Source organism: Anser cygnoides, chromosome Z (genome assembly GCF_040182565.1).
Source record: "Anser cygnoides isolate HZ-2024a breed goose chromosome Z, Taihu_goose_T2T_genome, whole genome shotgun sequence".
NCBI lineage: Eukaryota > Metazoa > Chordata > Aves > Anseriformes > Anatidae > Anser > Anser cygnoides.
In genome coordinates, this window is record NC_089912.1 from 49,874,910 (window position 1) to 49,891,842 (window position 16,933).

Here is a 16,933-nt window from a genome sequence, read left to right on the forward strand (position 1 = left end):
CTGTGTTCACCCCACTTTGCATGTGTACTGACTTTTACACGAGCTATAAACAGGTGTATTGAAGAGGGAGCCAGCTGGGTGCGCATTACATCCTCTGTGAAATGTAAAGGCTTAGATATAAAGGCTCAGGTTATATTTTTACTTCATCAATCACCTTCCTGAGAAAGGTCACTTCCAGGTAACCTGCATTCTTTACTTACGCAAGAGGTAAAACACCTCACACACGGAGGTGGCTGATGGACGCACACTTCCAGCTGACCGTCTGTCCGTCCCTCTGTTCTCCCAGCAGTTACGGACAGCACAGCAGAAGAGAACAAACCCCTGCTACCAACTGCTGCCACTGAAAGCCACATGTTCCACCATGCAAAGACTCCTGGAACCAGGGCAACATTTACCAAGACCTCTGTTGCCATTCGAGGAAAGTTTACCTGAGTGGAAGCTACTCGATTTACAGAAACACCTGCTCTTCTCCTCCGGAACTGTGAAACAACGCGAGTGCAAACAATAGTGGCACTTTGTGCTTCAACAATGTCAACTGCAGATACGCTCAGTTCTAGCATGGATATATAGCCAGGAGTCTCTATGATGCCACTGTTTGTCTTTAAGTGAAAGAGGCAATTTTTCTTACTTCAAGTAAAACTGGAAGGAACAGCCTTCCTAAAGAGTCGGTGCAAAGCTTTTGAGAAGCTTTGTGCAAACTTTAACAACCTAATCATATGACATAGATGCAAGCAGGATTTTCCTCTGACAATTTATTAGAACACTTCTCAGGTTCCTCACGCAGCGTGAGGAGCTGGGGGCCGGCCTCTTCCCACAGGTAACCAGCGACAGGAACAGAGGGAATGGCCTCAAGTTGTGCCAGGGGAGGCTCAGGTTGGAAATGAGCACTCATTTCCTCTCAGGAAGAGCAGTGAAGCACTGGGACGGGCTGCCCAGGGAGGTGGTGGAGTCACCGTCCCTGGGGCTGCCAAGGAGAGGTTGGGCCTGGTGCCTGGGACACGGCTCGGGACGCCCACGTTGGCCCCGGCCCAGCGTCACCACCGAGCGCGGGTCCGCCAGGAGGCACAGACAGGCCGGAAGCTGCCTCCTGCGCTGCCAGCTCCCCTTTGCCCCGCCCCCTTACGGGCGAACCCCCGCTCGCCATTGGCTCCCCGCGGCGACGCGCGGCGCTCTCGCGAGGCTTGGCGGGTTATGTGCGGGCGGCGAGCGGAAGTGCGGCCTTTTCCGGCGACGGCGCGGCGGGGGCAGGATGAAGGCAAGGCGGCGCGGCGGGGCGCGACGGGCCCGCGCGGCACCGCGACGCAAAGGGGCCCGGCGCCGCCCGGCGGGACACGGGCACGGCGCGATGGGACGCGGCGGCGGGCGCGGGGCGCTGCCGGGGGCCGGATGACGGCGGATTGCCGGCGGGGCGGGGTGGGGATGGGATGGGGATGGCGGCCGCCATCGGGGCACGGCGCCGGCCGGGCCGCGGGGCTGGGCTCCGGGAAGGTGCCGGGGGGTCCCCAGGCTCGGGGCTCCGCTGCGGATCCTAGGAAGCTCGGGTGTTAGCCTGGGGTTAGCGCCCCTGCCTCGGAGCGCTGAAGCGTTTGGTTTAGCGTTGTGTGCGTTAGGAGGGGGGCACAGCATCCTGCTGCGTTGGGCAGCAGCCCTCTCAGAGGTGATAGTGTTCCTGCTGCGGTAAAGGTAGTGTTCCGAATGGTTACGGAGCTACTGCCGTGCTAATCTGATTGAGCATGGGTCTGTTTGGTTCTCTGAGCAAAGCATTAATAAGCTAACACTAACAAACACGTAGCTGCTTTTAGATTTTAAATGCTAAGGTAAAATGAGTATCTGTGGCTAAACTTGCATGAAATGTGTTGTATGAGACCTTTCAACTGAAACATTATTTATTGTTTCTTCCCTTCTGTTAGCTGAACATCTCTTTCCCAGCCACTGGCTGCCAGAAGCTTATTGAAGTGGACGATGAGCGCAAGCTCAGAACGTTCTATGAGAAACGGATGGCGACGGAGGTCGCAGCTGATTCTCTTGGTGAGGAGTGGAAGGTAAGGATCAGAAGGGTGTGCTAGCCGTAGCCAAGTTGCTTAAGGTACGGAGCTATTCGCAGTGTGCAGGTGTAATATTTTAGGGTATTTGCATGGTACTGATTTGATGGGTTTATTGAAAGCTTCTTTTAAAATACATACTGAATTCAGTAATTAGGCTAGCGCTCTTCTTAATAAGGTAATCTTTGCTGATGTTGTCTCCTCAGAAGAAGAAATAAAAGCTATTTTTCTCTTTTTACATGTGTATTCGTAACCCATGCTCTTGTGTTGAATGTAGATTTCTAGTTCATGATGCTTACAGGCTTTGGTTAGGTTTAGTGTTAAGAAGAAGAAAAGACAGTGATGGACAAAACTTAGTCCAATGGATCTTGCACAAAATTGGTAATAAGAATTCCATTCTTGGATATGGGTTTGAAGAGAAGTAGAGTAAATATAGGTCGTGGTTTGCAAAGATATGTTTCATGTCTGTGTTAAACAAAAATCTTGAACTGTTGGTGGGGTGTTGGTTAAAGAAGCTCTTGGTGTCTGCAGTAGCAGTGACTTCTCCTGAACCACTGGTACAGCAGCTGTCCTTAGCAGTATGTTGGCATCTCTACGGCTTTTGGAAGTAATAGAGACACAAGCAACTAAGAGGTGTGTTTCTCTGTTTTCACAGGGCTATGTTGTCCGAATCAGTGGTGGCAATGACAAGCAAGGCTTCCCCATGAAGCAAGGTGTCCTCACTCATGGACGCGTCCGCCTTCTGCTCAGCAAGGGCCACTCCTGCTACCGCCCCAGGAGAACTGGAGAAAGAAAACGCAAATCCGTCCGGGGCTGCATTGTTGATGCCAACTTGAGCGTTCTGAACTTGGTCATCGTGAAAAAGGGTAAGAGCCTGGGTGAATCAATCAAAACCTAGAAACAGGCACCAGGAGAGCGCCAGTTTGCTGGTAGCTGCAGAGTTCTGTAGAATGAAAATGTTTTCATGGTCTTAGAGTGAAAACGCGTCTTGAAATTCCTTCTGTTATATTGTAACTTGAAATATTTTCATTGCTGCCAGCAATACTGTTGCATTAAATTATCAACGCATAGTCAGGGTTGTCACTACTGCAGGCGTACCCCAAGGATTATCTAGTATTTTGGTTTTTATGCGTTTTAATCTTAGGACTGCTCACAAATTTAACAGGTGGTTGATAGATGCAGGATTAATTAGCATGTTTAAACTCATTCTCTCAAAGGTGAAAAGGATATTCCTGGGCTGACAGACACAACCGTGCCTCGTCGTCTTGGTCCCAAGAGGGCTAGCAGAATCCGCAAGCTGTTCAATCTCTCTAAGGAGGATGATGTCCGCCAGTATGTTGTGAGGAAGCCTCTGAACAAAGAGGGTAAGAACTCAGATTTCATAACTTTTGCCTTGCTTTCGGGCACTTCTCAGCAGAGGGGTATCAAGTTTCCTGCATTTTACACTATCAGTATGCTGTGTGTGTTTTATGCTGTTGTAGTAGATGAAAGAGTTGACTGTCCTGGTATTAAAGCTTTGACAGCTGTCATTTGTGGATAAGAAGTTGACACTTCTGTGTTTTCCACGTTTCTATCCCCCTCCATTTGACTCTAAATCTCTTGGCACGATTTATTTTTAACTGTTTTATATACTCCGATGTTATTGCTGGTTCTAAGAACAATCAAAGAATAATTCTAATAAAGTGAGGATAAATCAGAGATAGAATGTTTCTGAAATGTTTCATAGAATCGTGGAATCATTAAAGTTGGAAAATACCTCCAAGATCATCTGGTCTAACCAACCCCCTACCAGCAATGTCACCCACTAAACCACGTCCCTAAGCACCACGTCCAACCTTTCCTTGAACACCCCCAGGGACGGTGACTCCACCACCTCCCTGGGCAGCCTGTTCAAATGCCTGACTGCTCTTTCTGAGAAGAAATGTCTCCTCATTTCCAACCTGAGCCTCCCCTGGCACAACTTGAGGCCATTCCCTCTAGTCCTATCACTAGTTACCTGTGAGAAGAGGCCAGGCCCCAGCTCCCACAGCTTCCTTTCAGGTAGCTGTAGAGAGCAATAAGGTCTCCCCTGAGCCTCCTCTTCTCCAGACTGAAAGATTTATATCAGGCGGAGATAGAAAACAAAATACAGAGCAGATATAGGTAAGACTTTTCCCCCATGCTTTTATGACAGTCTGCAAAATGAGCTTTTCTTGGGAGGTCAGTGTTGTGCTATCTGCATGTTTCTTGTGGTGTTTAATGTCTGGTTCTGTTGCATTTGATCAAACAACATGAATGGTGAGGATTTTGAAAAGAAAGATCATGGTGAAATGCAGGCACGAAGGAAGGTTATTGGGTGAAAGACTGCAAAGTGAAATTTTCTCCATCATAGGAACTATACTGTCCACTGAAGAACGCGGTCCTGGTGGAGACAGTTGCTTGTCACTTGAGTAGTGAAGTTATATAGATGTGTGCATTCTTGTTTGATTGTTACGGACTTTGTGGATTTGTTTTCTGGAGATGAAACTTGAAAGTCTGTGTAGAACTATAAGAGCTTTTTAAATCTGAAAATGGAATGGCTTGGTCTGAAAGCTGAGTGATGACTTTCCACATCCATTAAATACTTTAGGAGTACGGGAAATGTTTTAAGACATACTTGCTGAGAAGCAGGGAATCTTCAGAAAACTGGAGGGAGTTACAAATGCATTACTTAACGTTTCATTAATGATAATCAGTTACATAGCATTAACAAAACAGTTTTAATGTCTGACAGTAACTGAATCATTTCTTGCAAAACCTGTTCCTGCTGAACTCCGTTTAAGTTACAGTGTACGTAGTATGCTAAGTTAGGTTCCACTTGCTGTTACAGTAATGTTCTCTTTCAAGGTAGATAGGGGAGGAGGCTTAAGGTCTCTTTGGGAGGAAGTTTGTCACTTCTACCTTTCTACTGAAAGACCTCGGTGCAGCCTTTCAATATTTAAAGGGGGTGTTTTAAGAAGATGAGTAATTTTTTTTTTCTTTTCAGGCAGATAGTGATAGGACAAGGGGTAATGGTTTTGAACTAAAAGAGGGGAGATGTAGATAGGATGTTAGGAGGAAATTCTTCACTGTGAAGGTGATGAGGCAGTGGGACAGAGAAGCTGTGGATGCCCCATCCCTGGAGGTGTTCAAGGCCAGCCTGGTTGGGGGCCTTGAGCAACCTGGTCTGGTGGGAGGTGTCCCTGCCCATGGCAGGGGGCTGGGACTGGGTGGTTTTTGGGGTCTCATCCAACTGGATGATCTTTGGGTTCCAACCTGAGCCATTCTATGATTCTACTGACTCATAATTCTGTTTCAGGCAAGAAACCTAGGACCAAGGCTCCTAAGATCCAGCGACTGGTGACTCCTCGAGTTCTGCAACATAAGCGCAGGCGTATTGCGCTGAAGAAGCAACGCACTCAGAAGAACAAGGAGGAGGCAGCAGAATATGCCAAGCTCTTGGCAAAGAGGATGAAGGTACGTGCACCCCTCGTAACTTCACTGTTTAGAGTATCTTGCACTATGGAAACTAAAGGGATTTGATAAACCTGACAGTACACTTAAAATGGTACTGTACTTAGCTGATTTTGACTAAGAATACCTGAATGTGAGTGTAAATGTTCCTGGTCAAACATCTTTTGAGAGTTGCTATTCATTTCTGCCAGTCCTGGAAGAGTTGAATTAATAGGTCTGGTCTGTTTGTGAGAGCTGATTTTGGAGAAAATAATGGACAGTTTATGGCCTGTGACAACGACAACATTTGTGTGGTAGCAGTTATACTTCAAGTTAATTCTCGGTCAGCTAGGGTGTGCAAGCATTTGAGTGATTGTGTAGAGGAATTGGATGCAGTAGCCGGCCTGGATGGAAGGTAACTTGGCAAGAAGTTGTTTGGATGAGTTTGCACTTGAACCTAAAGCAGCAGTGACTGAAGAAGCAATACTTTACAGTGTTTAGCACAGTACTTGAATGTTTTGTGACTTCTGGACTGTAATGGAAGGTAGACAGAACTCCTGTGTGTTCTGAGCTCTGCATTAGTATTTTTTTCACTGCAGTTTTGGACACCGATCTCTTAGTTAGACGTGTCTCTGTGGGTTTGGGTACTTGTAGAATTCCTTTGGTCTGGGAAGAAGGGATGCTGGATTCTGCTTTAATGACTGTAAGAGTAAGTGGTTGATAGCATCTGACACCAAGATTACTTATTTCATGCTGCTTTGCTTTTCAGGAGGCCAAGGAAAAGCGCCAGGAGCAGATTGCTAAGAGGCGCCGGCTTTCTTCATTGAGAGCTTCTACATCTAAATCTGAGTCAAGTCAGAAGTAAAGATATATGTGATACTAAAAATAAACCCTTTTTGTGGTTGAATTTAACTGTGAGAGTCATGTGCATCTTGTTCCCGGCTATATCTTAGAAGGAATAGTAGTCCAGACTAACTGCATCGCCCAGACCTAAATGGAACCACAATCCTTGGTCTTGAATCTCTTCTCTTTTGAGAACTTGGAATGCCTATTCATGCTTTTAATGAAAAATTCCAGTTTGTAATAACTTTGTACATGCATCCTGATTCATAGAAGCAGAATTTACCTGCAACAGCAATATCCTGTGTTGTGGTTGAGTAGTGGTTCTTTTTTTTTCAGTCTTAAGTACAGGACAGTGTTTCCAGATGAGGAAGGAAGATTTTTGGTACTGAGCATGTGATGGTAAAAGTCTAAAGCCTTCTGGGGATTCATAGCAGAGTTAACTTCAGAATGGTAAAATACTTGCACTTAATACTGAATACAGAGAACCAGTAAGCCATTTACTAAAAGGTTTGCTGTAGTAGTTTCACTCGAGGATAAATGCTAGTAACCTGTACGTATTTAGAACCCATTTTGTGGAGATTTATTAGTCTGGTGGGAATTCTGTGATTTAGGAATATATGAAGTATTGGCGATGGATTAAGCTGTGTCTAAATAGATCCTAGGTGCTCTTAAAATAGTAATCAGGATCCACCTCAGTTCTTTGTTCAAATAAATTCATGCTTCTATTTCCACTATAGAAGTTAAGAAGCATAAATTTTCCTGTGTGCACAGCAAGGATATTTAAGTTATCACCTCACCTGACTGGAAACAATTTTTGAATACCTTGAGTGTTGAATCTGGACTCTATGAAATGAGAATTGCTAATCTTGGATGAGGGTAAAATTTGCTATGAAACAGATGCATGTGACTGAAGTCTCAGACCAAGGAAATTACAGAAAGCAGTTAATCCCAGCTGCCAGTCAACCTTTCTAACAGCTTGACTGCTCAGGTGGAAGAATTGTATGGACTATAGTTGATTTGCAATTTGAAAAATATAAGTAGAAAATGCAAAGTAAATAGGGTTAACAATAGTGTTTAAAGCGTAAATTAAATAAGAATGTTGGCTAGTTCCGTAAAGTGAAGTTCTTAGAAGTTACCATTTTATGTAAAATGAAGCAGGTAACTTCGGTGTTTTTTTTTTTATGGAGGCCATGTTGGAAGGGTCATTTACTTCTTGGTCTTCTGAACCAGAGCAACTGGTGCCCCAGTTGTGTTAGTGGCTGAAAACAGGTGGTGGGATACTGGTTGTCTTTCTCCAGGACAGTTTGACGATTCATAGCCTTGTCAGAGCCAGGAAATTCCAGTCCTATAATGCAGAAGCAGAGGCACCATTCTTTAGGCCATCACCAGCTCAAAGGTTAATGAGACAGAATGCTGTCTGCGTGCACTTGACCACTTTGCTACAGTAGGATCTGCACTAAAACTCTCCAAGGCCAGCAGCTGTGGGTGTCTTCTAACATGATAGCATCAGTTCAAAAGCTGTGATGATACAAAACAGATGACAAAGAGGAAGTGCTGTCTGGTAGCAGCAGCTTTCCCTTGACCCTAGTTGCAGTTTTGGCAGGATTTCAATTGTACAAGGCCAAAGTTCTTCAGAAAGGGTGAAGCTCAACTATACATAACATCAACATACATAATCATTTATAACTGATACAGTCTAAGTTCAGGTAGTATTACCCTACAAAATAAAATGTAAAAAAAAAAAAAGATGCCCAAGGAAACTTGAACAAGTGTGGAGGAGTATTGCTCTGGTAACCAGGTGGAGGGATGGGCTGCCACCCACCCTGTCAGAGCTCCTGAGGCTGGCGGGCAGCCCTGGATGTCTAGTCCAGTCAGGTATGAGCGGTTGGTAAAGGATGGATCCCACAACCTTTCCAGGCAACTTGTTGCAGTGTTGGAGCACTCCTGCAGTTAAAATGTTTTCTTCAGTGAGTGGGTTGCCCTGCAGTTCACCCCGTGCTGGTTGCTTCTTGCCCTCACACGGGTGCACTGGCTCTCACTGGCGTGGAGCTCGCTTTCCCCCCCAGCAGCCCCTGCCCTGCGTGTGCAGCTCAAGCAGCCCAGATGCCACACCAGCGTTTGGGTTACTGCTGAGCTGTGCGGGCGCAGCACCAAGGGTGGCCCTACAACATCCTCCAAAAGTCAGCAGGCTGCGGTGGGCAAGAGGTGGGAAGGGGACGCAGCCGGGGCAGCCGACCTAAGCTGACCAAAGGGGTGCGCTGTGCCGTGTGGTACCATGCTCAACAACAAAAGTTGAGAAAGGGGAAGGGGGGCACGATGAAAGCATCTGTCCTGAGCAACTGCTACACATGGTGAAGCCCCGCTTCTCAAGATGTGGCTGCACGTTGCCTGCTGACGGGAAGTAGAGAGTGATTGCTTTCTCACTGAGCGTGCATGGCCTTCGCTGCTATTTATTTTCTTCTTTCCCCTGTAATTAAACTGCTCCTTCTCTCAACCCATGAGCCTTCTTTCATAGTTTCTTCCCATGCCCTTTTGAGGAGGGGGAGTGAAAGAGTAGTGTGATGGAGCTTTGCTGACTATCACTGTGAAACCACAACAGAGCACTTTTAAGAAGAGTTTGGCTCTGTCTCCTCTACTCCCTTGCTGTCTCATTCATTAGCTGTTTAAAACCAAAGATGAGATCTTCCCCCCTCCGGCCCCCTGAATCTTCTCCAGCCTGAGCTGTCTAGCTCTCAGCCTCCCCCTGCATGACGTATTTCAAGCCCTTCATCTGTGCAGCCCATCACTGGACTTGTTCTACTATGTCCTGCTCTTTCTTGTACTGGGGACCTGGACACAGCACCCAGACACATCTCACAAGCACTGAGCAGTGGGGAAAGACCCCCCCCCCCCAAATCCACCCGCTTGCCATGTTCTGCCTAGTTCAACCCAGGACACCTTGGGGTTTTTTTGTTTGTTTGTTTTGCTATAAGTTGAGTCATGGTCATGCCAGCATCCCCCTGGAACCCTAGGCCCTTTCCTGCCAAGCCTCTCTCCAGCAAGTCCACTCCCCGTCTGTGCTGGTGTTTCCCCTCAGAGCCCATCTGATTTTCTGTACTCCTCAGTGTAGATACAAGAAGTTTGTAGAGACAAACTTCTGCCAGGGAGAATGACGGCTCTTGAGCTTTCTGAGGGTGGCTCGGAGCACAGGAAGGTACAAAGCTCCCTGAAGTTGGCTCTGTCTGCTATTGCCTTCTACCATCACAGTCCTTCAGGGTTCCCATCTGACTGTAGCATAGGAGGGAACAGGTCCTTCCTCACTGTAGCTTCAAACACAAAGCCTGTGTCCATGCTGCTTCAGGAATTCCTCAAATACAAGCTTTTATTCCTGCCATTAATGCACCTGTCTCAGTTCAGTTCTTGTTAAGGCCTCCTTCAGCCTCCTTTCACTAGGCCAAAGTAAAGGCAGCATGGTAGGAAGGAGGTGTAATACGTTTAGCAGGCAGCATTATTAAAGAGACAGCAAAGGACCTGTGAAGAAACAGAAACAACGAAGCATAACAGAGCAAAACAAGCAAAGTCACGGTGATGTTAACAAGGTTATAAAAGAACTGTCCAAAAGACAAACTATTCCTGCAACTCCTAACTAGAAATAGACCTTAAACGATTGTTATGAATCATCTCCACAAGCCACTTCTGTTATATATCTGTTTCTTCAAACAGAAATGTCTTTAGGGGTCTAGTATTCTTATTTTTACTAAGAGATTAATGGAGTGATTGCCATAGATGAGACAGTCTGAAAGATACTCAATTGTGAAGGAAGGCCTGAAGCACTTGGCCAGTTAACTGGCAATTTCTACTGCTTAAATTTCATCTCAGCCTGAAATGTATTTACTTTCATTTAGAACCAAAATGTACAAATATGTTTTGAGGCAGGAGGTGCACCAGCATCTCTTGCAATCTGCGAGGGTCCATCACTGCGAAAGCACAACTCTATTTCCTCCACTGCAAAGTCACTGAAACAAAAACAGAATTCCCAGCAGGTGTTAAGCAACATACAGCCACAAACCTGCTCCCACCCACCTGATCAGGGATGCCTTTCCTGGCCAGCAGAGAGCAGCAGCTCTATCAGTAGGAAGCCAGGGTCCTTGACTTCCCTGCAGACAAGGTTTCTGCCTCCATCAGACCGTTTTTCATTTTTCTCTGCCTTTATTGGCCTTGCTGTGTACGTATGGCTCACTTAGGGTGCCTCAGAGCCAATCTCTCCCATGAACAAAATCTGCCCAGGAGAGTCCTTTTTGTCTTTCCCCCGCCCTGCCTCAACTGCTCCAGCTCTTTCCCACCAATTTACTGAGATGCTCTGCAAAAAAATCCAATGAGGCAGTTGAAAGTCTCTGGTTTTGCCCAACTACAAGCTGAATTTGCATTTAAGATTAAATTATGTCAAGCAGGTAAGGTCAAATGGTAAAAGAAGCTGAACAAACGAAATTTCACAAAGGATTTGTACATACTTTATTTTGTGAAATACAATAAAAAATGTTTCTTCCTCTAAAATATCTATACAAAATTCAGAATATGCAGAGTGCCCTTTTAATCTCAAGCAACATTTGTCACATGTACAAAAACATTACAGAAACACTCGTTAATTAAAGCACAGTAAATGGATGCCATTTTTCAACAACTCAAAACAGCCTCTAAACCAGTGCAAATTTTATTGCATTATAGAAAATTCCCCAACTCCATAAATTCATAATTTATTCACACCACATCCTTTCATCCTCATTACATTACAGTTTAAAATAAACTCCTAGGAGGAGTTTAATGTGCTTCTAAAAACATCGAACAATCCCTTTAATTTGCACCACTGATTGATGCAGACTGAAAAACAAAAAGGTAAAACAATCCGTTTTATCATACGCATAATGATATACAGCACAGTAGGAAACAGAACTACAGTCCAATTCAAAAGTTGAGTTTCAAGATTTAGAAGTTACAAGGGTGTTTCATTTATTTATTTTTTTAAAGGTCCATGAAGAAAAGCTGAAACATAGAAGGCACTGTGAAGTTTTCATTAGTTAGAAGAAAGAAAAGGTGGTATAGTTCTGCAACGTGTCCAGCTTACCATTTAATGAAATAAAGTTATCTGCACTGAAGTAACTTCAAAAAGAGAAAATGAGTAGATTCTTCAGTTACTTGTATTTAATAATTTGTTTAAAAAATACAATTTCTATGATCTAATTTAATATACACTTTGAAAATATGCACCTATGTTGCAGTTATTCAAGGAAAGCTGTAAATTCAAAGGAAGGTGTATTTTTCTAACTGCAGCAATACAAAAAGCCATTAATTCACAGTTACAGTGGAATTTAAAATTAAAAATTAAAATTACTCATTAATAAGTGCCATGTAGCTTGAGCTTAACCAATGTGAAATTCCACTAGTACTAAGTTGTTTGCAAAACAAACTGAGTTTAAAACACACATGCTGATTTCAATATTTTCCATCAAACTTTTATTTTCTAAGCTTGAATTATAGAAAATGTGAAGACAGGATATGACTATAAGTAATATACAGACGTTTCTATTAACATGTGAAAGCTGGTACCTGTTACTGTGCCAATACTGCAGCCATATCAGTCCCCTATGCACACTGGGGTTTCAAAGTTATATGTTGATAATGTGCCAGAATATATTCATACTAAAGAATCTTTCAGAATCCTGATTTTAAAACTTTTAAGACTCCTATTTTTTTTTGTTTTAATTCTACAAAAAAATAGGTAGTTTGATATAAGCACACAAGTTGTACGTAACTGTTTTATAGCTGGGGGAAAGGTGCAAGATAATTATCTTCTCAGCACAACTGACTGCAATTGAACGTTCTTAGGGCAACAATTCTAGGAAGCTTCTCTGTGATATCAGTTATTCCAATACAAACCTTCTGACTTCTTGGGCTTACTTGAAAATTCATTAAGAGTTTGCTCCCACATACGTAAACAGTTTGGTTTGCACCCTCATTTTGTGCAAACATCACAGGTTTTGAATTGAATATTGATCTGTGACCATTTTCTTCAAGTTTATAAAACACGTTCAAAAACCCATCTCCTCCTTGAACACTAGCTGCTAAGTAGCTATAGAATATTTGGAGGCAAGGATTTTCTAAGTGAGCAAAATGCTACTACTTCTGCTTCAGTTAAGAGGAAAACAGAATCAACACCAAGTTTATCCACCTCCCTCCTCCCCAGTACCCTTGTCCAACTCATTTATGCATTACGGATTCAGATAACTAAGACTTGGATTACCAGGATCAGGAACATTTGTAGGCAACTAAATCATTCCTGCGAAGCCCAAAAAGTTTATGCTGTTACTAACTGCAGAGAACAATGTATTAGGCCTTTACTGCCCCATTTTTCAGAAAGACAGAAGTGTTTGCAATGAACTCATATGAAGCTTTTGGACGCTTTTCCCCTCTTTAGTTTTAGCAGATTTTAGAGTGTATGGGTATTGAGCCGTGATCAGCACTTTTCTTAGGCATGATCATAGTCCTTTTAGCATTTGAATTAGGAAAGTCTGCATCTCAGAAATCTGTCTAGGAAAACCTGCAGTCTCCACCTGTTTGTAGGAGACCTAAGAGTCAGATGGAGGAATAGGAACTGCCATCACACACTTGGAAGGAGAGAAAGCAACTTAAGAAGTAAACAGTTGGTTCCCATTCCTTTCAAATTTTTGTGAACGTCTTGTTTTTGTTGTTTTGTTTTCTTAAAAAGAATCTCCTTATCTGAAAGATAACTCAATAAACCATCTTCAGAATTCTCCTTTTTTGCTTGAATTATGGATTTCATTCAAGAGCCAGCTGAATGGTAAGCTATTGAAAACTATGCGTTAACAATCGAAATTAAAAAGACTAAGTGCTCACTTTTGCCTTTACCTTTATATTAAAAGAGTTAATTTCAGTAGGCATTTCATGATTTCAAATAATTCCATGCAGGACTTCTACCACCCTAAAATCGAGGTACGTACAACAGGAATAGAAGCTAATTTGTAGTGTACAGAAACATCAATATGCAGGAGCAAATCAAAGCAAGTTCAATCATCTGCAAAGATGACCTGAAATCATGCAGGTATCCTTTTTCCTCAGGTAATATTGTTTTTTTTCCTAGTTTACAGTACATACATACAGAAAGCCTGACGTTTAGCACTAGATGATGTGACACAATCTACTCTGTTTCTACCATACTACTGCCCAATTAATCAGTATTTTCATCAACAAGTGAGAAGGTTGTTTTAAAATGAAGGTTTATTACTATTATTTATTTCTATATTACCTACTATGGTGTAAAAGCAGTCTGAATATCACCAGTTATGTAGAACAGGACTTGCTGTACATATTTTTCTTTTTAATGAGCTGGGAGAATTAAGGATCACTAGAACTTGATTTCTTGTAAGTTGAGTCACAATCATATAGTTGTTTATCCATTCAACACTCAAAATTATTCTTGTATGGCTGTACATTTAGTATCAGTATACGGTTATACAGTGAAATTTGCCCCTTTTTCTTTGTAGAGGTATTAAATAGGAAGAATGCTTCAGAGAAACTTTTTGTTTAAAAGGATGTAACTGTGCATGTAAATTATATAATAGGAGAAGAAGATTAAATATGACGAATCAGGCTCAACCCTTTCATTGTGATATAGGTCTGATATCTGCAAGCACCCATGCACATAAACCCCAAAGAATAAAGAACAAAAAAAGTCATTGTGTTCTTTGCCTTTAATTGTTGAGACAGCACAGTATTTTCATCAGGAAAGAATCTGTCCAGGCAATATCCCCAATATTGACTTAGGATCAGCACTTTTAGACGAATGCAAGGAATCAGTCTATTATGCAAACATATTTTGTCACAAATAGTGCAAATCCTTTGTTTCATTGTTATAAAAAAAGATGCTTTTGATGTTTTAGCTGGAAGCTGTTTCAGACAGATCTTCATCCCTCATCATTTTCAAGAATAAAAATCTTTAAGAAAGGTTAGTATGAAGTAAATACATTCATACTCAGATGGGATTACAGTTTGAGCTATGCTCCTTCACCATGCTACAAATCTCTCTTCTTTCTCCAAGAATCACTCCATCAGAAAAGCCACTCAGTTAAATTTCAGCAAAAAAAAAAAATACAACTGGAATAAATCTTGTCATACTTCTCAAGTAACAGAAACATTTAAACTGTAGACCCATGTCCAGGCTCTTCTTGCCAAGGATACAACTACTGTTGTAGGCTAAATATGTGAGGTGAGAAAGTATCTAATTTACAAGATGCAACCTAAAGATGGATTAATCATCTCTTCAGACCATTCATTCAAGCACTTCATTTGTGTGAAGTCACACCTTGACGACCACAATTATAAATACACTTTAATTGAAATATTAAATTTGGACTATCAGTGCAAAACAATTAACCCACAGGCTAGCATGAAACCATGGGGGAGGGCCATAAAGAAATCAAGGAAAAGACATTTTCAAAACATACATGCATACAGTATAAAGCATAATGTTTTCAGACAGCATCTGTTTGACAAACCTCTGAATCCTAATGTTGTCTAAGCTTCCTACCTAACTTGTAGAAAGCCATCCATTTTCAAGTGGCTAATCGGAGAAACCTATAATTCTCTTGCAGAAAACATCAGTATGTTCACAGGATCTTCAATTTGTCAGGTAGAGAATATAGGAAATCTGAATGCAAGTTTCTAGATTTTATGAGTGTAGACACACATTACGAAAAAGTCAAGTCAAAGATCATTTTGAATACTAAGTGGGACAAGGGTCAGGAGAAGGGTAGAAAGTTTAGGTACTGTGATCTGAAAAAGGCAACTTCATTGCAATTTCCAAAACAAGGACTCAAATATTTACATTCATACATATATACTGCACAACAATGCAAAAGGTCATTCTAAAGAAGTACTGACGTACCTAAAGAACCTAAGCATTCTGCAACAGGAAAGGTCTTTCATTAAAATACACAAATATTGAAGGCCCTTAAAGTCACCAACTATAGGCTCCTGTTTAATTATTGCCTTTCTGAACAACTTGAGATTGTGGGGGAAAGATTTGAGGAAAGAAGAGGAAAAATATATGCAGGAAAGAAATTGCAGATAAATCATTAAAACCAACTCATCCTATTAATATATTTTAAAAACATTTTAAAATCCTTTACACTGTCTCATGAGATGAAAGACAAGGTTATATGCTGTAGATCGATGAAATCACTGACAAATTGCTCAGTTATCACCTTCTAGGATTCAAAAGTATATATATCCCCATACTCCTTGTTTGTTCACCTACTTTTGTCTTGCAGAAGTTTAGCATATGCTTTCCTCTTTTTTTATATAAAAGGTGCTCCGAAGTACTTCCTGCAATACTCAACTCTGCTGCTTGGTGGAGCATCTATTTTCTGCATCTTTTCAAGATCATCCTTTGGTAGATTTTTATGTGCAAGTCTGTATTCACTATCAAAGACCTCTGAAATAGAGCATTGTTGAAGTCATTTAAGAAACCATGTACAGAGCACACTGCTGTTACTAATTAAAATACTTTTGGTTATTTTTATGTAATAAAAAATGATTATCTTAAGTTAACTGAACTAGGTACTGATTTGTTTTGCTTTTTTCCCCAAAAATACAACCTCTCAGGAAACTTGAAAAGCATTTTCAGGCTGTAATGTCAAAAAGCATTGCAGTGGAGGCCCAAACTGCACTGTGCGGCTTGCCTGCCTTTAGAATACTTCCTATCAGATGCCACAAGGGAGTCTCCCTTGTTTGCATAGTGCCAAATAAATGTTAGAGTAGGGGACAGCAGGAAGCAGTGGCAAGCAGGTGTCTAGAAGACACAGAACAATACTACAGGGTACATGGGTCAGGGAAAGACAGACAAGAATGGGAGCAAGTTTTCAGACATAAGGCAAAGCTTTAAAAGCTTAAAGCTTTTAATCTTTGTTTAAAATAATTACTTCTTTCAAAGCGAAAATTAATGTCCCCATCTGGACTAGATTTTCAGAAAAGCAAAACCTATGACAGCATGGACCTCTTCTCTAAAAACGCAGCAATTGAACAGTTACTCGTGGATCAAGTGCTGAATTTCTTCACTAGTTTTCATACAAAGTATACACATATTTTGTACACATACCACATATATTATAATTTTTTTTATTATTATTTTTACTTACCAATGTCAATGTTCTCTCTTCCAAGAGAAACCAGAGATAGGAAAAGGATTTCTCTGTAAAAACTCCTAGGAAATATTGTGAAGGATAAATAAGTGAAAACATAACTATTCTCAGTTTAGAAAGTCACTGTTCAAGAGGTTGATCATCTGTTATGCTCTTTCTGTAACTGTACTGTTAATCTTGCTTGTGGAGAAAGCAATTGATCTAAATGATCAGTAGCTTAAAGTTTTTTCATGCCTGAATATTTTCCGTAACATGTGAAGTTATATTAACCCCAACTCCCAGCAGTTACAATGACTATGAAATCTCCCTGCCAAATACACCATAAAGCCTCCAGAAAAACAAGAAATGTAAAATATAGCACTTTTTTTTTTTTTTAACTTTTTAAGCACATTCATTAACTAATTC

The 16,933-nt window shown here is 41.9% G+C and overlaps 2 protein-coding genes across 3 annotated transcripts in view; one reads left to right on the forward strand and one right to left on the reverse strand.

The window, feature by feature from the left end:
- Window positions 1–865: 865 nt before the first annotated feature.
- Window positions 866–6,404, forward strand: RPS6 (ribosomal protein S6). The gene is made up of 6 exons (XM_048073516.2): window positions 866–1,255; window positions 1,911–2,042; window positions 2,698–2,908; window positions 3,260–3,406; window positions 5,359–5,516; window positions 6,262–6,404. Exons 1-6 carry the CDS (start codon window positions 881–883, stop codon window positions 6,355–6,357), a joined length of 1,119 nt encoding a protein of 372 aa, XP_047929473.2. The 5' UTR covers window positions 866–880; the 3' UTR covers window positions 6,358–6,404.
- A 7,658-nt stretch (window positions 6,405–14,062) lies between these two features.
- The window catches only part of DENND4C (DENN domain containing 4C), a 70,644-nt gene continuing 67,773 nt past the window's right edge, over window positions 14,063–16,933 (reverse strand). For both annotated transcript variants that reach the window (XM_048073514.2, XM_048073513.2), the window contains 2 exons: window positions 16,526–16,590; window positions 14,063–15,822 (listed from right to left, as the gene is read on the reverse strand). In XM_048073514.2, coding sequence (XP_047929471.1) covers window positions 15,686–15,822; window positions 16,526–16,590 — 202 coding nt within the window. In that variant the 3' untranslated portion in view covers window positions 14,063–15,685. The remainder of the gene's footprint in view (window positions 15,823–16,525; window positions 16,591–16,933) is intronic.